At 36.2% G+C, this 22630-nt stretch overlaps 1 protein-coding gene across 1 annotated transcript in view; it reads right to left on the reverse strand.

Annotated features, from left to right (window-relative positions):
* Positions 1-17989, reverse strand: part of GPHN (gephyrin) — a gene marked incomplete at its 3' end in the record, with an annotated part of 180068 nt that extends 162079 nt beyond the window's left edge. Inside the window, exons 1-2 of the mRNA XM_010287600.1 lie at positions 17983-17989; positions 16397-16475 (exon numbers count right to left, since the gene is read on the reverse strand). Of these exons, the coding sequence (XP_010285902.1) occupies positions 16397-16475; positions 17983-17989 (86 nt within the window). The remainder of the gene's footprint in view (positions 1-16396; positions 16476-17982) is intronic.
* Positions 17990-22630: the final 4641 nt, after the last annotated feature.

Here is a 22630-nt window from a genome sequence, read left to right on the forward strand (position 1 = left end):
GCTGTTGGCCACCTTACTACTAAGGCACACCACTGACTCATGTTCAACTTGTCCAAGAGGACACTCTCAGATCCTTTTCTGTAGAGATGCTTCCTTAGCCAGTTGGCCTGTCCTCTATTTTTATACAGAGTTATTCCATCCCAGATGCAAGACAATGCATTTGGTTCTGTTGATCTTCATGCATGCTCTTTTCTTCTAGATTTTTTTTTTTTTAAATACTGAAATATTTGGTCTTTCACAGTAAAATTTTTTTTAAGACATTACATCCACATTGGTAAGGAAAAGTTTTGTTACAATATAGGCAACAGCCTAAGTTCTACATATTCTGCTTGTATACTTGGAACTGACATTTGTCTGCCTGTTATCAATGGAGTTGTACACACACTGGTATACAGACCTTGATATTTGTTACAAGTTTATGTTAAGAACCACAGCTCCAAGCCCCCTCAGTTTTTTCTCCACAATAAGATGGCATAGCAGTGATAAAAAGTAATGATAGAGGCGAGAGAATAAGATTTTATTCCAAACAAGCAATTGTTACTATATCACCTGTCTTTTCCTTCCAGAACTAGCACTAAACACCCTCACCCTTCAGAGAGTAACAATAATAACTACAAAAAGCTAGTCAGAAAAGCCCAGAAGTAACGCAAATCTCTACTGAAATGAGTTGCTGTAGTACCTAACATTTAGGAACTGAACTAAACTGCAGCATTAATAGAGAACATTTAAAGAACTGATAGAGAAGCCACTGCAGATAATGTCAGTAGAATACAATTTAGGACCTTGACCTCTGGCAAAACTGCAAAATCGTATTACGCTGACAATGCCACAATTTAATTGCTTTACAAGGTTTTGTTCTATTTTGGATTTGCATTTGTGATCAAAGAGCTTACAGGCAGGTGGGTAGCATCAGGTCAAGCAATGAAAGAATGAAAGGCCTATCCTGAGAAGGTGGATCAGTAAATATCCATCAAATCAAACAAAATTAAACTGACAGGACCACCTCTTCCATTTAAAACCTAAAAAGTCTTTGGTCTACCTAAGAAGCAGGTAGAACAAAGAACATTTACAAATGAAGAGAAAACTCCAAATTTTGTATCTTATAAGATATTCCCCACCCGCTCCCCAGCAGAACACCATAAGTAGATTTTACTAGGTTATTTTAACAAAAACAGTATTGTCAGCTGTATTTTCATCTAAAACATGTCAGGACAAATAGTGGTGCTATCCTACCACAAGAGCAGTCAACGCTTTAGCTCCTATTTCCTCCAGCCATATCACCTGACTTTAAATGCTTAGTGATGCATAATGCTACCCTAGGTAAGTGTCAAGATAGGTTTCATAGCTGCAATGCCTCCATACCTTAGGCTGCTAAGGCGGCATGATTCTCAAACTGAGTAGTGTTCGTCAAAGCTGAGAACCATAATTACCAGTGCACATTTAGTTATCTTCATAAATCAGACAATAATTATAGTAAATGGCTTTTTAAAAAACAAACACAACAGGCTTTCCATGGTCTGAAGCTTAGATTACAGAAGTTTAGTATAAAGAACAGAATATCCTCTCTCATCTTAATTTAGGAAAAGTAAATATTCTGTAGAAGTATCCTCTCACAATTTGTTTCACCTTTGTAAGACTGTCTTATGTAATAATTTGTCCAAAACTCACTTGCACCAAATTCAAAGCCATTTGTAATGAATAAATAAAACGTGGCAGAAGCCTTTTAAAAATGAACGAAAGCCAAAGCTGAGTATCTGATACCTAAAAATGTTCACCCCAGGGTTATCCTTCTGTCACATCTATTAACTCACAGTTCAGCTGATCTTTACTCCACAGTGGCCAATTCTTTACAGTGGAGCTCCAGTGACTACAATTCTGCCACATATGCCATTAAAACATAAACTCTGCAGAGGGATTTTTAAATTTCAAATTGAGTTTACCTTTACAGCAAATACATTAAATTAAATTTTGATTTGTAATATGAACTGTGTGTAAAAAGAAAAAGATGAAGAAACCAAATAATACATAGATACTGTTGATAATACAGCATTATGATCTCTCAGTCATTAATTATTCTGTGAAAAATAAGACAGTGGTATATGGTTTAGTTGGAAGATACTTACTTTTTCTTTAAAAAATTGTTGGTTTTAAAACTTTTGCCCGCACATGCACACACATAATATAAGCTAAGGACTAACTTAGTGGTTAAGTTAGTGGTTTTGGTTGGTTAACTTGGTGGGTTTTGCTGACTAACTTAACAGAATGGACAAAGATTGAATAGGTCACGAAAACCAAAGTAGGCCAAAGTTACTGTACACATCAGAGCTGAAGCACACAGGCAGGCTCTTCCAATTATTCGTGGCCCTCACCTGGCCCATAGGGAACTGCCAAGAGATCCATTAACAGGCAAACATTATGCAACGGAGAGGCAGTCTTTGCTGGAGAAAAAAGATGAAGGGAGAAATACAAGCAAAGCATCAGCTATTGCCCACCTCTGTGGTCTTGGCTGCAATTGCCCTGCTCCAAAATAACTTTCAACTGTGAACTTTGAGATTCTCCCCTAGTACTCAGTATAGTCAGGGAGTACCTACAAAATTTCCATCCCAGAAAAAATTATCTGACACGTCCTACCTTCAGCTTCTACAGCTGGATACTTCATACAGTACTGTAGCTTTATTGGCCCTTCTACTCCTACCCCAGCTCAGTTTCATCCTCAGAACTGCACTGATGCATACATGAGCACAAACACAGAATAAAGGTCTTCTAGCCCACTTGGGGTTTTCTTTTCCCCAATTTTTCCCCATTCTGAAACTAGCTAAGTAAGTAGCTATAATTTGGAAACACTTCAGGGAGCTTGTATATTATTGGAGAGTTCTGCTTTACAAAACAGTTCAGTCTATGACACAGTTTTGCACTAAATGACTTTAAAGCAAGTATAAGCACTAGCAGCCTTCTCACTAAAATAAATTAAAATAATAATCCTAACTCTGAACAATTGCCAGTGACAGATACTTGAATGATGTACTGTAATGCAAGCTTGTTACTTGTTTTTTAACAATGTTTGTTACCTCTTCTGGTAGAATTCTCAGAGCTTTTATTAACAAATGAACTATTAAACATATGAAATTAAGGAAGAAAAAAAAAATCCTGGGTCTGTCTGTCTATTATTTTCAGAGAGCTATACCAGCATCCCACATCAGATCACAGCCAACTCTGTACCACAGTTAGAGTGGCACTGAGCCACAACTAATAAACCATGCCGAGAGGGAAAGCACGTTGGCTTGTACTCAGCACTGGGCTACAGATACCTCTGTTACAACCAGCCAGCTCAGAGTACAGAGTACTTGCTCGTCTTTGTTTGTCAGAAAGCTATTAACAAGGCAATACGTAATTTATATGAACTATATAATTTAAATAGAAAATGTATAAAATATGTTGAATGTTATAACAGTGTAATTAGAAAGTGTGTGCTAACTGTTCCATGAGAATGAATTAAATGAATAGTTGTTAGTAGCAAATATGACTCATTTATACCAGTTTGAGATCTTTCATATAAAACTTGGTTAAGAGCTACTTAATAATTTTGCAGTGAAGCTTTTTCACCAAAACATGCAATTCAATTATAATGAAAATAGTTGTGCATCATAAAATTTTGTCAAGTTCCTCAGTGAAAGGTTTTATGAACACTTTGACATGAAATCAAATATTATGGGTTTTAGTTTGCCAGTTTAATTTCATGTTCAACATTTCACTCATTTTTACTGTCCAAGTACAAAATATTTATTGGTTAGCTCACCTGCTTTCCTCTTCCTCATGGACTTAGGGCTTGCTTGTGTTTCCTCAGTATTTTCAGCCTCACTTAATCACACTGGCATGTTAAATTTAACACTTAAGTTATCCATTCAGTATTTCTCCCTTAATCACAAGCAGCATTGAACACACACAAACCACTATTAGGCTTTTATATTAATAGTAGTTGTAAAACAAAATTTTGTCTTATTCCATGACATACCCTTCCTTTTACAAACTAATCAACAGTACTGATCAGAGAAGGTTTTATTTTCTACTGTTTGAAAACATGAACCATAGCTGTGAAATTGAGTGTTTAGAAACGCTCTTCATTATTAGATTCTGGTCAGCGTGACTCATTTTTAGCAATTTCCACAAGACCAGTCTCTCCCCTCTGCCCAGTACAAAACCCTTCAACCTTCATCTTCCTTTTCTCAAGGCTGAAGAACATACAGTACAATCCCTTCCACCAGTGACTGTGAGATTTTCTTCCTGTAGCTTGCTACTATAGGAGATGCCTTATTTTCTCCCATTAGATTGTTACAAAAGCACCTTCAAAAGAAGGAGAAAGAGGCTGACCTGCTGCTGAGCTGAACACAGTAACACCACCAGGCTAATGATCAAGAACTTCAGCTACTATTTTCTTCCATGTGTTTTAAAATGCAGCAGCAATAGAAGCAGGTGTAAAATCTGAATAGTGCGGATATATATGAATGTATTATTGGATTGTTCAATCCTGTTCCAGGATAACAGAATGTCAAAAGGTTTTCTGATAAAGTCGTTCCTCAAGACTTCCTACAAGTCCTTCCTTGCTGAGACGGAAAGGACATGTACCAACATGGAGTCACACTTTGCTTAAGGAAGGGACACCACCTCTGGAAGCAGCCAAATGTATACAAACCTCCTTGTCATAAAGCTGTCAGTGGTCTGATCTTTCCCATTACTCAATATTCCTGTGTCTTAAGAAAGACATATTGCTTTATGACACTGTAATTGTAGAAACTACAGATGCCTACTTCTTTGCGGATATACTCACAGTCACAGTTCTTGTCCAAATACATTAAGTTTCAAAATACACCCTTAATGACTGCCTGAAAAATTTTTGATTAATGATTACTAAAGTTTCAGCGATGTCCTCCTGCTTTTCCAATAATGATTCCAACACAGGGCTTCTGTAAGCCAGCTCAATAGCATTACAGAGGACTGGGTGACACAAAAGCTTGCTATTAGGGTAATTAATAATCTGGGAAACTAGGCTCTGTTAAAAACAGTCACCTAGTGCCCTGTCTTGTGCAAAAGAACAAATATACTACAAAGAAACCATCGCTTTGTATGCCAAAGTAGCGATAAAAAATCATGGCTCTGTAATATACACACCACTACCTCAAATGAAAAAGAACACTGAGGGAGAGACAGACAGAAAGAAAAGAAGTGAAGAATAAAGATCCCTCTGATAAATTAAGGAAGTCTCGATTAATAAGGGTGGGCAGCTTTTATTAGCCTGTCTTTCCACAGAAAATGATGTTTTGGACAGAAACAGTTCCAACTCCTCAGAAGTTTAAGAGTATTAAGACCTCACTAAAAATGGAAGCGCAAATTGGTTCTTTGTTGGGAAACAAAAGTGACTGCAATCTACAGCTAAGATGCCACTGAGACAAATTTTAAGAGAAGTCATTGCTGTATTAGAGAAATAAAAAGAAAAAAGTGTTTTTAAGTACTGCTAGCTTGCTAGCTTTGCCACAGATTACTTCTATCCCTTCACAGTATGTCAGTGTATTAAGCTATGCAGAAATATCCAGGCTGGTGAGTTAGAGAAAAGCTTGGATATTGGTAACAGTGTACCCATGGTGAGACTGAAATCAAAAGCTATGACAAAACCTTCCTGAGAATCTGGATATTCATTCAGTCTACACTAAGCTTTGGACCACTATCAATATTTTTAAAATAGCTTGTGTATATCTATACATGCTGCAGTCATTGCACTGTTTGCATAACTTTTATTCCCTCATTTACACAATGAAAATAATAGTACCAAAACCTGGTAATATAAACTAGTGACTGGAAAAAAGAGTTTTGATCCAAAGACAATTTTATCTTCTATTAGAGCTCTTCAGCATGGTAAGCATTCACGAGCTCCACAAAAAAATGTAATCATGCTCTTTGGTTTAGCACAAACAATAAATTGGCTAAAGAGATTAAAAGGCTCCGGAGTGCAAGGGCTACAGCGCTGGCTGGAGTCTGAAGTATGTGCAGGAGAAGGCAGGGCAAGAGGAACTCCTGAAGGAAGATGAAGGGAAAAAACCTCCTAAACACAGAATTCACTGCTATTACTAGGATTTCTGAGCAAAACCTTGTGCTGATAATGTCTTTTTCTACTAGGTTTAGAAAAACTTGGGGGTATTTCTGTTTCATGTAAGTATCTTCAAAATGTTCTGTTCAACCATGCAGACAGAAGCAGGCACACTTCTCTCACTGCGTCTGAGACGCTAGTGAAGAGAGGAGAAGCTTTCTCAGTTTTGATTTCTTAAAAATACACTTCACAATGTTTTTTCACAATATAAAACTGAATTATGTGTATAAATGCAAAATATTAGAATTTAAAATGTAAAATTGTTCTGAAATCTCCAAACCTTTACTAGTTCATCTATTATCAATGCTTATATAAGCATTAGTAAATAATGAAGTATACATAGATAGTCCATCTATTTGAACACAAACATAACCTTTAATTCATACCTAGCTTTTGGTCACCAATTCATTCCTTGAGGATATAATTTTAATGTTGTTAGCTTTTGAAGAACAATACAGAGCATATTGTTGAAATATGAATCAGTCTGTCAAGTGAGTTGCTTCATCCTCTCACATGCAGAATGGCCCTTGAAAAGCTATCTGCCTAAGGCTCATGGCAGCCAGCATTTGCTCTTAGGCCAGGAAGAAGTATAAAGAAAATGTATTAACTGTATTTCTTTGCACTTTTCTAGCAAACTCTTGTTCTCAGAAGGGATTAAATGCTGAAAGATCCTGAGATAATGCATTTTAAAGCCAACGGTACCCAAAGAATACTGTCTGAATACAGTATAATTAACTTACAGACTTTCAAAACTGGTATTATAAGTATAATTACAATAAAGTATTGTAAGTAAAGATTCTGAGAATCATTTTAGATGGGTTTTGGGTAGAGGTATTTATTGTTGGTTGGTGGAAAGCAAAGTTCGCAGTTGCTTATACACACAAAACCAAGATGATTCACCTGTGTGAATGCAGGGACAGGTGGGGCTGGATGGTTGCTGCTCGGGATGAGTATTTTCTGGGGTTTGTTCGTTATTCTGTGAGAACTGTTTGATCTTACAGTTTTGATGTTCCAAGATTATTGAAAACTCCAAATACATTCTTGAGTTTTTCTTAATGGTTTGTACTCTGCAACAGAAACCTGAAATACAATAGGATGACACTCCTGAAGCCTCTAATTTACCTCTGAAATTCATGCAGGTTTAGATGAAAATGAGGTTCTAATCCGTATGGAACTGTTGCGACAGGTTGAATTAAAAACTCATTCAAATCTTGTTCTCTAATTTTCAGAGCATTGCAAATGCAGTAGAGTAGGCACAATACGGAGTTTCCTGAAGGAAGTGCAGATAGTACGGGTACAGCCAGAGCTCCAGGCACAAAACAGACACAGCAGCCACTCGTGGTACCACACTCTGCTCCTCAGTCCTGATGCAGCTGTCCCAGCACGACAGTGGTAAAAATCTCTCAATCACATTGTCCTGTATCATCTTTATAATGAAAATGAAAACAAAATTACCTATTAATGTATTCCCTGGATTACTAGCAACCTGAACAGTGAATGGCTTTCTAGGCTCTGATAGAAACATAGTGTTTTTTATGTCAGGAGAGAAGAGGAAAGGATCCACTAAAAGCATCCTTATTTTAGAAGCACATTTGTGCTTCTTTTGGAAAAATGGAACACAGTAGACTAACGAGCACCACCTAATAAGTAATAATCTAGTTTTTAAAAAAATAAAAATCACAGAAATGAAATACGCTTTGTTTAAATGGAGAAGAGACATTCCAGTTTTATATTCCCACATTTAATAGTCCCTCCATCATCTACTCTGTAGTTGAACACTTCCCATTCAACACTTCCACATACTGTACTGAGCTACAGAGCACATTAATTGTGACAATGAGAGAAACATACTGAATGAAGAAGGGCTGAGGGAGAAAAAGATCTCTTAGTGAGTTTTTTAAAAATAGGTAATTCAATCCTGTCAGTCAAAGAACACTCCAGAGCATCCTGTATTTTCTAAAACAATCACCTACATCCAATCGATGACAATAACAAATTTCACAGAAACACTGTATTTCCAACCATGAATATCCCTTAATAAACAAGATACATTCTCATATCCGAAAACAAGTAACGAATAGAAAATAGGGTTTTATTAGAATAAAAATTTCTATTAGAATACAATGAAGGGGATGAAGTTGGAGGTAAGAAGAGAGATGCTGTAGCTAAGAAAAAAGCAAAAAGCTTAAAGCAGAATTAGTAGGGGTATAAAGGGAAGCACTTACTGTTGCAGTATAACTGTGTTTCTTAGAAATAACTGTCTGCGGAAAATCACTTGAGGTAATTTTTGAACCTATGATATGTCAGTTTTGAACTTCAAGGCTGTCATCATCCATAGAAAAAATATATATAGAAAATGGTTATGCTCTTGTGATATTTGTATGTTAGCACAGATAAAGAGGAAAAACATAAGTGAAGAATCCATGGTAAAACTCAAGTTATAGTGAAAGAAGGTGAGAAAAGTGTTGTTTTCATGAACACCACAAGAATTATTGTGGGATAACTGTACTTCCTCCTTCTTATGCCACTATAAGGCATGTATAGATTTCTGCTGTACAGTGCTAAAAAGAAAGTGATTTTAAAGAGTCCTCCAGAACAAGTGACAGCAGGACAATTCTTTCTAATTAAGAAAGCAATCTAGAATTCAAATACAGTGAGTAATATTGTATAAAAGCGTGAAAACATCTCTGAGTAGCAATTTTCTGTATCTCAATGTCAGAATAATTCTTAAGATGTGTGGCAAAGGCTTCCTTTACATCCAAAGATAGGTGTTCTATTATATTCTTTCAGTAGCAGATTATACGTTTCCCCTAACTTAAACTACACTGCAAGTAAGTGAACAAATTTCATAGAAACCTTCTCTAAATAAAGCACTCTTTCAAGTATTTATAGCTTTGACAAAATGTATCCTCTCCTACAAAAAGACTCATGTCCGCTCACAATTGATTTTCAGAAGAAAGAGCATTTCAGAAGAGCATTTAGTCATTTTTAATAGTGAGATAAGAGGAGAGAAATTTTCTCCTGTGTAATAAATTATTACAACCCTTGTGTTGAGAGGCTTTTGTTTCTCCGTTACTGGCAGTTCCAAATTTAAATTCAGCCGTGTCAGGGAAGCGCACTCTTACTTTCAAGGACAAATGTTTGCTGACCCCATGGAAAAATGTTTCAAGTTTGTATCTGCTCCACTTTTTATGAAACTACTATTCCTGAATGAAGTATATAAAAATTGCCATACCAGTTGAGTCTAAAGGTCCATAGAACTCAGTAGGATGTTTCTGGTGTTGAGAAACAGATGCTTAGGGTAATGAACATATGCCACAGAACATGATTTATCCCCTGGTACACACTTACTGCCTCTTGCCAAGTTCAGTTCAGGACCTTTGCTGACCTAGACGCTGCATGCAGATCATCAGCTTTAACAGCCATAGTAGGTCCATCAGTCTAATTCTTTTTTTTGTGTCTATCATTTATACTCCAGGCTTCCACATGATGTTACATCAATTATAAAATATTCAGTTCTGCTACACTTGAATAAGTGTGTACTTCTATTCATTTTAAACATACTGTCTGAATTTTTTCCTGTCACAATTTCTGATTTGTGAAAAACAGTGAATAATTGCCTCTGACTTTTTTTTTTAATGCTATTCATTCTGTGTACCTCAACCATACGTTGTTTCATGGCTAAAGTGAAAAGTTCTAGTCTATTTAATTTCTCTTTGTGCAGAAGCTGTTTCAAATCTCTGCTTAATCTTATGATCCATAACCCTTTTAAAAGATAATACAGTAAGTAGTCAAGACATAAGCACACCCCAGGTTTATACAGTCCTATAAATAGGTCTTCTGTTTTGTTCTCTATCTTTTTAGTAAGTCGTCATATCTTATTTTCTTCTCTGAGAATATAGGAACACACTTAATACGCTGCTGAGTATTAAAAGGATCTTCTCAGAGAACCATCCACTGATGCAGGTTAATCTGAGAGAAGCACTGGACAATCTCTCTCCTGTAGGTGCACACTTTTTTTTTGCCCCCCAATATCTAGACAGTATGAGAAGACAGTCACTTTAAACACCCAGAAAAGATCTGGGTATACACAGAAACAAAGACTGAAGTCAGAAAGAATGAGGTCAGGTGAAAGGTCAGGTTAGCTGAGATTTGGATGAAGCCTGGAGGTGGCAAAATGGGTTTAGAAGAGGCTTTTTGACTTCTGAGAGTCACAGATTCTCGGCAAGTGGAAAGCTGATGAAAATGGCAAATGCAACAGAAAAAGACTCCTCCAAAAGACGCTTGAAATGCGAAGATCAAGAAAAGCAAGATAAGGTCACTGAGGCTAAGGTTAGAGAGTAGAACTGGAAGCTGTGGTGGATTTTGGTTGGATGAGGAAAAAAAAAAGGAAAGTCAGCGAGATATACAACATAATCTCTCAAGGAAATCCCTAGCATTATACATGAAGATTTTAAAAAGATGTGTGATTTTAAAAAATGGAATATTGACCAGGAAGCTGGGCTGCTATGTCATTAAATTCAAAACAAATTATGGGCTCTAAAATTATATTCAACCAAATGAACACTTTACATTCTACCCCAATCTATTCTTATCAATTATTAGTGCAAATAATTCAAGAAAAAAGTGATCAGATCCAAAAAATCTGGTATTTAACTCTTGAGACCAAGACAGTATTTGGTAGGCACTCAATTTTCCTACTTCTTCTGTATAAAGTCATTTTAGTCTGACCCTGAATATACCCAGACACACAGGTTTCTTGTCTATATTCCTTCCAAATGCAAAGGAAAAAAACATATTTGTATTATTACTTGTATGTGTACCGGGTCTGGCTGGGATGAAGTTGACTTTCTTCACAGCAGCTGGTATGTTGTTGTGTTTTGGGTTTCTGACTAGAACAATGTTGATAATACACCAGTGTTTTAACTATGGCTGAACAACGTTTGCAGAGCATCATGGCCCTTTCTTTTTCCCATCTGCCACTCCAGTGAGTAGGCTGCGGGTGGGCAAAGAGGTGGGAGGGGACATAGCCAGCACTACTGACCCAAACTGACCAAAGGGATATTCCAGACCGTGACATCGTGCTCTGCAATAAAAGCTCAAGGAAAGGAGGAGGAAGAGGGGTAACCTTAGTGGTTGTGGCATTTGTCTTCCCAAGTGACCCTTTTGTGTGCTGAGGCCTGCCTGGCTTTCCAGGAACTGGCTAAACATCTGCCCGTTGATGAGAAGCAGTGAATTACTTTGTATTAAGGCTCATTCTTGTACCGTTGGAGAATGTAAGGCATTAAGACAAAGGAATTTAGAAACAGCAACTGGGAAAAAAAAATGGCAAGAATTCTAAGTGACAAGCATAGCGGATACTTTTAAAATCAAAGTTTAAAAACATACATAGAAACAACTTTTACTCAGTTTTGTGAAACTGTCTAGACTGAAATTTGATCAACATTTTCCAACTTGTGTCCTATGTATTTCTTCCAGACATCAGACGGTAATCAGAGTAAAACAGAGCAAAAAGGACATTGCTTTTCTTTAGAACCTTTTTGAAAATATTTTCTAGCATTTTCATTTATAAATTGAAGTTTAAGTACATCTAATAAAAATAACATAAACTTTAACCCTAAAAATGAAGGATCTATTAAATCTCTATAGCCTATGATGATGTTTCTTATTCCAGCAAACATCATATAGCCATTTATAACTGTTAGTTCGAGAGCAAGCCAGAGGAAACAGACATTTCTTTAGACAGCTCCATAAAAGAGTGAATTTCAAATGCATTAAATTTAAAACTTCCTAATAACAAGGAGGATCCCTGCTTACAGATCCCTGAGCACGTTTAGATAGAGGTTCCTGGCTAACAAACTTCAAGCAGTGCAATCCTGCACCACAGAGAAGTACTAGAACTAATTCGGAAGGTAGTACTAGAACTGAAAAGCCAGATGGAGCACCCAAGCTGCAGCTGCCATGCAAGCAAACAACCCCAACATTTATAACCCAGACACAGCGCTGGGGCTGCACAGCCTCTAGTTTCAGACCAACTTTTTCAGTTACTTATTAGCTCATAACTCCTTAATTGCAGGCTTCTGCAGGGCATTGCAAGAGCAAAAGGAAGAAAAGCCCTCCTAAGAATTTGGAAACTATATGATGAAGGAAGGCAACTTTGTTCTGAATGTAACTACTATGTAACTAAGAGCTATAAAGCTGATCTGGAACTCTAAAGAAGTTATAGGAGAGCGCTTTGGGCCAAGAGGTAAAAAAATTAGTAGAGTTGCAAGTTACTAAGTGCTTAAGAAAGACATTTTTCTTACCTACTGCTTTGCCACAGACTGCTGCTAAGGTTTTGCTTCAGACAGATGAAATTATTCCTACAGGTTTATGAGTCATTAAGCCTAAACAGCCAAAGAAAAATGCAGGCAATACTACCAATTTTTGCTACAAACTGCCAAGGAATCTCATATGTTGAGAAAACTCTTTTCTTAAAGCGCAATTACATGGAGGGTTAATAACATTTTCTTCTCACACCTTTAAAAAAAAAAAAAGCTTCTGTAGTACATAGGTATTAAAATAACTTCTGATCTCCTGTCAAAAGTTACCTTTCTTACTTTTTCAATTTATCTACTCCCTCTTAATTCAAGTCAGCTAATCTGAAGGAGATATGAAACATAGTTTAGATGTGATGTGACTATGCCTAGAAAGAAGTTACTCAGAATCTCTTGGATCTTGTTGATCTCAACGAAGCTCTGAAGATGTTTCTAAAACAAATGTGTATCAGTGTTTATGTGCAGCTGCAACTACTGAATTGCACTGAAAGACTAAAAGCATCCTCCTTTCTGTCTAGACAAGTATTTTATAAACTTTATGTCTATATACAGGGTAGAGCTGAAAGGAACATCTTATAAAGTGACTCTAAGAGCTAAAATTTGGGAATGTCTACAAAGAAATTATGCTTGAAGTAGGTGGAGATGTACCTAACCCTCTAATGATCTGATGGTTCATGCTTCAGAGGTGTATTTAAATAACTTACAGTTACAAGAAATTCAGTAGTAAAGAACCTAGGAGGAGTTTCAGGTGATAGCCATATTGAACTCTAACCCATTTCTCTCCTAAGCACAGATTGGGTACTTTTAGGGGCCTTTCAAGGTCCCTTCTAACCCAAACCATTCTATGATTCTATGACCAGCTGCAATGAATAAAGAACAGCAGTTAATTCTCAAACCACCTTTCCAGTTGAACTTCTAAGCAACTTTTGGTTCAAATTCAACTTTTCTGTAATTAACTACAAAATGAGAGCTAATTGTAAAGTTGTTGCATGTTTCCTTCTCCCAGTCAGTCAGTAACTCCTCACTTTATGTTTATTTATTTGGTTTTTATCTTAAGCAGCATTTCTATTTTCACTGACAGAATATAACACATACAAATAGAAAGAGATGATTGAACTAATTTCAGCAGCAGAGCTTTTATTACTAACTATGAGAGAATTTAAAGCAGATCAAGTTTACAGAGTCCAGACTGCTCTAGCTGGGAAATCAATTGGGGAAAAAAGGACTACCCTGAAAATTAGGCATGCTTGATATAAATCAGATACTAACCAAAAAACCCTACAATGCTATCTTTAGAGAGTTTCATTTCAATGTAAAGACACACTTTCAGCCCTCCAGAAAAAGACTTCTACAATAACAAAAGAGAAGTTGTCTGTGATGGAGCTAAGAGAGGCAAACAACAAGGGAGAGGCCAACTTAGCTTAGAAAACTCTATGAAGTAGCTACGTCTCACAAGAAATGGACACCATTCAAAATGCATTTTACATGATGCATGATGATTAAACCATCCTAATCTAAAACCACTTAAACTTTCTTTTATACTACCTGCTTGGTGTATTATATTGTATTTCTACCTCTGCTGCTAACCCATCATCTGCTGGTAATGTGAACTCCTGATAAAAGTATACACTGATTGTCTATTTATATGCTAATGGACCTAAAATTTCTTGCACCCTCTTTGTTACACTATTTTCCTAGTGTCATACATTACAAATGCACTGCAAACCTTTAGAGTGACAGAACCATTTGCAGAGAAAACACTGTAATTTTTATGTAAATCTGATGTTGGTATCTGATAATAGATTACAAAGAAAAGCAGCAGTTCATCTACAGTCAGAGCGAATGACCACAAAAGAAGTCCTAAACCATAAATATTAAACTGGTAAGAGGAATCAAATCTTATTTTGCTATTTCAGGTATCATTATAGGTGAAAATCTCAGCCAAATACTCTAAAGAATTTAATTAAACTTTATTCTTATTTCAAAAAAGGTTAAAACATCTCTTTAGTTGGCACTCTCACACTTCAGCCCCATGCTGTCCTTTGCATTTCTCTTAATAAAGACAATTCTTAAATAAAGAATTCAGATGCCATGAGACCTTAGAGTTACCTACAAAAGGCTGGGCTGAACAATACAGCCTTAGATCATTTCTTCATTTTGGAGACTGACTTGCATTATTACACATTCTGCAAAAGCTCTTAATAGGCACTCAATCACAAAACTGCACGAATATCAACTCGGAAAGACAAAACAAAGTCCATACATTATTATCATTAGGCAGGAAGAAGCAGACTTTTCTTGCACTATAATCTGTCATATAATAGAAGTGTCATGATCAGTCCTTGAGACCAAACAGATGTTTTGAAACTTTACTCAATCTTTCAGAGAGATAAAAATGGATACATTGCAGTCACTTATGCTTCTTATGCTAATAAGCAACAGAAGGCAATTTCATTTATTTTGCCGATTACAATAATTCATTACAATCTTCATGTAAGTTAATGGTCAGGGGAGGAAAGTAGAAGATTCCATCACTTTTGGTAAACAGCATAGGAAATGATCATTCTACAACAATGACAATTCATCTTTTTACTTCTGAAGTAAACTCCAGAGATGCAAAATGAAAACTATTTGTAGTATGTAAGCATACCCGCAGCTCAAAAAGCCACATACAATTCTCAAAAAAACCTCCAAAAGCAAAACCAAACCAAAACAAAAAACCCAAACAAAACCAACCAATCAAAAAAACTCACAGACACTCAAAAGGCAAATTTTTGTTGAAAATTAAGACCTCTAAATAGCCTTGACTTCAAAAGTTAGATAAGTTATTAAAAATTTACCTATTGCATTCATCTGTGAATCTCAAGCAACAATTTACCTCAACCAACTTGTCCCCTTTACCTCTACTATTTCCGAAGTATAAATTATCAAATATTATATACATTATGTTTAAAGTTCCCAAGAGTGCATGTATATATATATATATATGCATATATGTAATTTACTACCTTTTATTATGACAAAATAAATTCTGCATCTACTTTATTACTAAAAATCCCCTGTAACTGACATAATATGCCAAATATACCTCATTTTCCACTACTTCCCACTACTGAAAAATGTGCTCTGCCAGTATAAAGGTTCATCATGTTAGGACCTACTGTGGAACGCACTATCATTCATGTTAAAAAGGTGTGAATTTTTCCCCTCTTTCCCTTCCCGCATAACAAGTGGTATGCTTGTGCACACACAGCAAGAACATTTTCAGCTAGTACTAAAGTTAACTGAAGAGAAAAAAAAATTGTTTAAAATTAAAAATAAAAACCAAACACACAACAAACAACACAAAAAGGTTTGATACAATTTCAAGTCTGGCTGAGAGTTCATGAGGTTGAATTTTATTTTAGAGGAAAATACAACACTGAGATGAAGACCACTAGTCTTGCCATGACATAAAAATTAGGTCACCTGCTTATATACTTGAATTAAAACAGGTAGTAGAGGAAGAAATAAATATCAGCGGTATGAAATAAGATACAAAGAAAAAAGATTCTACTTGTTAAGATAACTAATGATAACACAATCATCCAGTAATCTCCTAATTTATATGCAGTCCCTCCTTAAACAAAGAGGGGTGACAATGTGTATACAACTCCTCCACAGAAATACCAGCATGCACAATCTGCTACCTCTGATGACTGCTCTTGTACCCTTTACCATATGTGCTTATTGGGTGCTAGTTCATTAACAGAAGTAGGTAAAAAACGACATGGTTTTAATAATATTTGTCTGTATCAGAGACTAACAACAGGGCAAGCATATTACCACTGAAGCACTAAGTGTACTTCATCATAATACTTCTTTATATAATTACAAAACTACTCACAAGGATATCATGAAGAAGCTTTTCTTTGCTTAGCAATAAGAGCCAGATACTCACAAAGAAGGGTCTTGGACCAGATCTTTAAGGTTTATCCCACTACGATCCTCGGCAAGGTTCCTGAAGCAACTGTCACTCACTAAAAAAAATAGAAATAAAATTAAAACAAAACAAAAACAGAGAAACAAAAAAGGTGGAAATTTAAGAATAAAACACAGTTCTTTTGATTAACTAGAAATGCTTTTTGGTGTTGAGTGTGATTTGAATGTTCATCTATGAAGTCTGATTTTCAGCGAGGTTTCACCTAATTTAAAGATAAGTCAACTCAATGGAAAGTGATAACACTGTATCACAGATTATGGGGAAACAAGCAGTATCAGCTGGTGTCCTTACTACTTCTCCCCCTGTGCCTACAGGAAGTCTCAGATACAAACACTGGGTGTGCAACTATACACAGGCATCTATACATTTAACAGCAGAGTCTTTAACTTTTAATCATGCACCAGTCAGTATTTTTTACCTAATCAGAAACAGTGAGGGTTGCTATGTATTTAAGTTCATAGTTATTCATGGCTTAGGGAAGATGTTTAATATGAGCCAAAACAAACAATTAAGAGCAAAAATTTATTCAAACAGCTTATCATTAACTTATAAAGTGCATGTAAAGCAGCTAGTTACTGTAATAATTGAAATTACAACACAGTAAATTTCACAGAAGTTTAAAAGAAAATACTTTCATTTTCTTCACTACCTAAAAAAAAAAAGAAAAAGACAGGACGTAAACTTGAAACTCCAAATCTGTTCTCTTGGCTAATTCTCTCAGCACATGTACCCCATTCCCACAAGTGGGCTCACTTCTCTTAAATAACACCACAGTCAATCTGAGAGGTGGGAAAAAAGTAGTGGCACAAATGCTTTTTAAAAATCAGCATCAGTTCAAAGGAATTACAGTTATTGGCTACAGCAAACTTTCTGAAGGACACAGAGGTTTATGATATGGCAAAATCAGTGTAAGGGTTAATTTGCCATAACTAGCAAGGTAATCTGCCAGATAGAAGAGAGCTTATGAAGAAATTCATTACTGCTCATCTTCTGACATAGAACACGGCCTCGCATTTGGTGAAAGGGGATGTGTTTAAAAATCGTCTGCAAAAGCAAGTCTTTCTCCTTCTTTTTCTCTAAATGCAAGATACACTTTCTAATTTACATCTGTGAGTATTCATGTGTATCACCAGCATCGAAAAAAATGCAAATCATTCCCAAAATACGCTGTTTTCACAGATTACGATACATACTGAGACAGACCTACGTAACACACCACAAAAACTGCAAAATATTTCTACTAGCACCCCTTGCTGCCAATGCATCTCACGAGCGTGAAGCCTGTTAGTCTGCTGGGAGAGCCAAGTACTGGAAGAATGGGTCCCAGAAGAAGGGGCCGGGTTAGCGGATGGAACAGGTACTGGCCCTGGCTCTCACACAAAACCTGACAGCTAACAGTATATGACACTACAGCAGTATTTGCCAAGTGTTGACAACATTAACAAGTTTACCCACTTTGCACCTCAACACTGTAATAACCAAGTGACATTCTAAGCTTCTCTTATCTGCCGTGTCTGAAAACACTACTCACAGTCGCTCGTCACACGCCATCCCCGAAAGCCGGGCAGTATATCACAAGGAGCCTTGCCTCTTTGAGGTAATTGCCACGGATCTTCAGTTTAAACGGCAGCTACTTGTGCGAACAAAGTCCAGAACTCCTGGCTTGTTCCTCCCAAGGCAATTTAATCATTGTCTCAATACCAAACTGCAATTTAACTGTACTGAGTTTGCAAGAGCTACCTACCTCGCCAGGGGAAGATCACCTTGATCACTCTGGGTCTTCACAAATTTTTAATTTCCATGCACATCTATTGCACGGAGCCCAAGACCCTCAAATTCACAAAGTCTCTAACTCCTGAGCAGCAATTCCAAGATCAGCAGACTTGCAAACAACCTACACTCTAGATTTTATGGGAGAAAAAAAATCCCACCTAAGTTGACATTTGATAGTTTATATTTGCCTCTTGTCAAGTTTGGCAACAAAACAATAAATAGAACATTTTACCTACTGTCTCATCATAAATCCTATATTAGTGATGTACTGATATATCTCCTATAACAACACCATACATCATGAATAAAAATTATGATTAATGTTTTTTTCACTACTGACAGATCAAACATTTCTTAAGCATTAAATATTTAATCTGAATATTCTGTACTTTTTCTACTGCCTTCTACTATCTCCTCATCAAAAGCAATCACAGTTATAACTGAAGAAACCATTGCAATTGTTCTAAAACTTTTTAAAACAAAAATGAAAAACAACACAAAATTATTTTATCAGTAAAACTGGACATTATTTGTCTACCTCATGAAGTTTATTAAACAAAATGTGTTTGAAATAAATGTTTAAAATGAAAGCCTAGATTTGCCAGAGACTGTCTCTGTCTTACTTGTTTCAACATAACTCTAATAATACCCTTTTTATGCATGAAGTTGAAAACTACAAGCATTCCCTCTACTTAGCCGAGTTGTGCAAAACAAGCTTTAGCTAAAAAGACTAACTCAACATCAGTCAAAGATCTACAAACTTTGAAAAAGGTATCAATCTCATGTCTGTCCATCCATCGTCATCCATCCCCTCCTTTTTTTTTTTGACTGTAGGAGAATCAGAACACTGGGAAGTTGCAAATTTGCAAGGAAGCCTATTCTTAGGTTGCTGTTCCAGCCCGAATCAGAAAACATAGATGCCTCAGATAAACATGAAAAATTTCAAACACAGTTTTAACAACCAAGAATTACAACAATTTAGATAATATTCACTAAAATAAAATTTCTGAAAACTAACATTTGACTATAATTGCCAATTAAATTATTAGCGCTGATAGCAACAGAAGAGCTTCTAGTGAGAGGAAATAATTCAGTGGAATGGACTGGAATAAGACCTCGTACAGGAACTTTGGTGCACTTTACTGACCTCCATACAAAGCACATCCTTGCAAACTCTAGCCCAGGAAAGAAAACAAACATTCATCAGTAAACATGGGGTGGAAGCAATCAAGCAGAGTAGGTACTACATTTCTCACAGCTTAGGAAACCATAAATCAACACTGCATGTATTTTAAAAAATGGTATACTCTGATTAAAACATAAGCTATTTATTTTAAACAGGACACAGGGTGAAACTATGTTTGCTGGTATGGCAGAGACTAGGATGATCAATGGTGGTTTGAGGGAAGAAAAGGCAGAAGAAAGCTTTGCATCACAGCCACATGCTGTACTACATACACAAAGGCCATGCCTAACTTCTTGTCTTTAAAGCACAACTAAGGGAGACTTTTGCATAGGACATCTTATACGAACACATTACCCATGCAGGATTTTATTGTCTTGTCTCAAAATTTAATTTTTCTTTTTTCAACCCCCAAAAGTTTATAAAAGCTAGTATTTTAAGCAGTGTTGAGTACATGGTTTATGGAGAGATTCAGAATTGTTAGCTGCTCCCCTCTACCTATACACCCTATACACCAAGTGGCTGAGCCTCTGATGTGTATTGCACCCCCCACATATAATTCCTTATAGACAAGGAGATTCACAACAAAAAAAGCTCCCTAAAACACATTTGCTCCATGGAGTATTGTATATACAATGACAGTCTATAAGGTACTAGAAATGTTTTTTAAGATATTAAATATTGGCACAAATATCACAGGCAGAGACTAAACCCACTCCTACCACTGAAACACACAGTTTGAAAAACATCACACTAATGAGAAATTAGCGTGTTCATTTCCAAAATGAGTAGTAGAAGTGCTTCAACTCTGAAGGTCAAGTATATTTTCTTCAAGTGGAAGGAAGCAGGAGTCTGTTGTGAATTTTATCTTTTTTTTTTTTTAATGTCCTACAATTTGAAAGCAATATAGCCCTTTAAAACCGTCACTTCATCTCTTATCCCACACAGTGTATTCCCAGTAAAAAAAAGCCCTCTTCAGATCAAAGCACTTTGAATTCTACAGCTCTTAATGGTCATTTTCATATCATATGCTTTAGAAAAAATGCAATCATTAATCTCAAAAAAGAAGGACTATCTATAGTTTGGTAAAGAAAATTAATAATAATGTTTATCTCCCCAATATCAAAATACATAATTCCAGAAAACTGAAAACTACTATTACATGCCAGATTTCCCTCTTGGTTCTCAGAATTCAGAACTGCTTTTAGACTAGTCATGGTTACCTATTGATAAAAACCACGCTGGCAACAAAAATGCTACACTCAGACACACAGTCATTGATAACTGTGATGCACTATTACTTCAAAAATACATGGACTACTACAATACTGAACAGTATGCTCTGAAGTATAAGATATCAATTTCTTACATTTTTGTCTTTTAGTGATAAAATCTCCTAAGTTCAGTTCTTTTTCTCAGGACTTCTTCATCTGTCTGTAGGATTTTTGGCAGACTTTCCATAGCAGATCTCTCCTCCTTTTTATAGGATCATTTATATGTTTAGGGTTTTATACCAGATTCATTCAGCAGCTGATAAATACAAAATATACTTAATACACTTGGGATGTTCTCGAAAGTACCGGTCTGGCACAGCATTGTATTCAAGTCTGGTTTTGCTTACAGTACAGCATTATTCAGAAGTCTCATTTCAGATTCAGGTGGTTCTGTTCCATGCACCGCATGCAAACGTAACAGGATTCAAGTATTTCGTTTTATAGGCCCAACCTTACACAAACTGTAGCAAGCACCCACTTTTGCCTTTTGTAATTGTATATATTGTTGACTTCAAGGCGTAACAAACACTGCTAAGGAAGCGAAGCTTTTAGGATATAAAGAGGTAACAGCATTTTTTCTCAGATCTCAAAATGTCTCTCTTCCAAAGCCTATTCTCCCCCAGACACAGAATTCCTGTCCTATAGGCATACTTCAAAAAAAGCAAATGCATGGGACAGTAACAGAATGCAAGTATTGATACTCTTACTATTAAAATGGTTTTAAGGTATTTTGCCTGTCCCATGAGTAGTAACATCAGAGATAAATATCCTGCCTCTTTTCCCCGCTATTGTCATATTTTTCAAGAGACTGCATGTCAACCAGGAAACATACGTAAAACAGATGGCATATTACAGAAATCTTGTAGCACCTTCACCAGACCTACTACAGAAGACAGCAAATTAATTTTAAGAACAGTATTTACACTATTTGCATATCTTACACAAATTTCCGACATATCTACAGAATAAAAAGAACTACTAGTCTGCATGCAAATCGCAAATGCTTATAACTGCTAAGAAAAATATGTTGTCTGTGACTAGCAGAAATAATGCAAGCTAGTTTCCCAAAAACTTGTGATCTTTGTTCCCTAAATGTCATTCGCTATCACCATAATAAATCCAGATTCCCTTTGATACCCACACAAGGAAGAGAGCTAAAGCTAATAAAGAGCCACATATGTGAAAGCACCAGTGGATACCAAACTACTGCATTCTCAGTGGGGGTAATAATCTGAGTCTCCTCTTTGCCTAGCTGCTAATTTTAATTTATAGATAACAGTATCCTTAAAAAATCTCTTTTTCTTACATTGAGGTTACTTTTCTATTATCCTGTTACCACTATTTTTTCCATATGTGGGCTGAACAGGTTTAAAAAGGGGGGACCTGAAAGTCCAGTGGAAAGACTGAAGGATGATGTTGTCTATCTTTTGATCATGCAAGCCTTGTTACCTCATGGGGGATAATCTAGAAAACATTTTCAAACTTGCAATGTGTCAATGCACACCAAATTTCAAGTTTCCTTCCCTTTTCATTTCCATTTTAAACTTCATTCTGCTAAAAATAGACATAGGAGAATGAAATCAGAAAATGGCAACACCTTCAGTTTTAACCAATTATTTAACAACAAAAATAGTTGCAGCGCCTGAACATAGTCACTAATAGGTAGGTTGTGCAGTACCTGAGCAAACATGTCACAGTGGAAACAATTTTAAAAACCAAGTTAAAGCACAGTGGTATTTATACCACACAAGGAAACGGCAGCCAAAGATTTGCTTAGGTGTGAGCAGGGTCACGCAACAAAAAACATACCACCCCCTTCACACATTCACATATTCTGACCTGGCAGCTATGCAAAAAAAGGTAACAAACCATTTTATTTAAATGGACCATTAAAAGAGCTAAAATAGCCACATGAAGAAAGGAGTCTCTCTTTTATGTGGATTGTATTTTCTCTTTTTCAAG

The sequence above is a fragment of the Phaethon lepturus genome, unplaced genomic scaffold (assembly GCF_000687285.1).
Source record: "Phaethon lepturus isolate BGI_N335 unplaced genomic scaffold, ASM68728v1 scaffold875, whole genome shotgun sequence".
NCBI lineage: Eukaryota > Metazoa > Chordata > Aves > Phaethontiformes > Phaethontidae > Phaethon > Phaethon lepturus.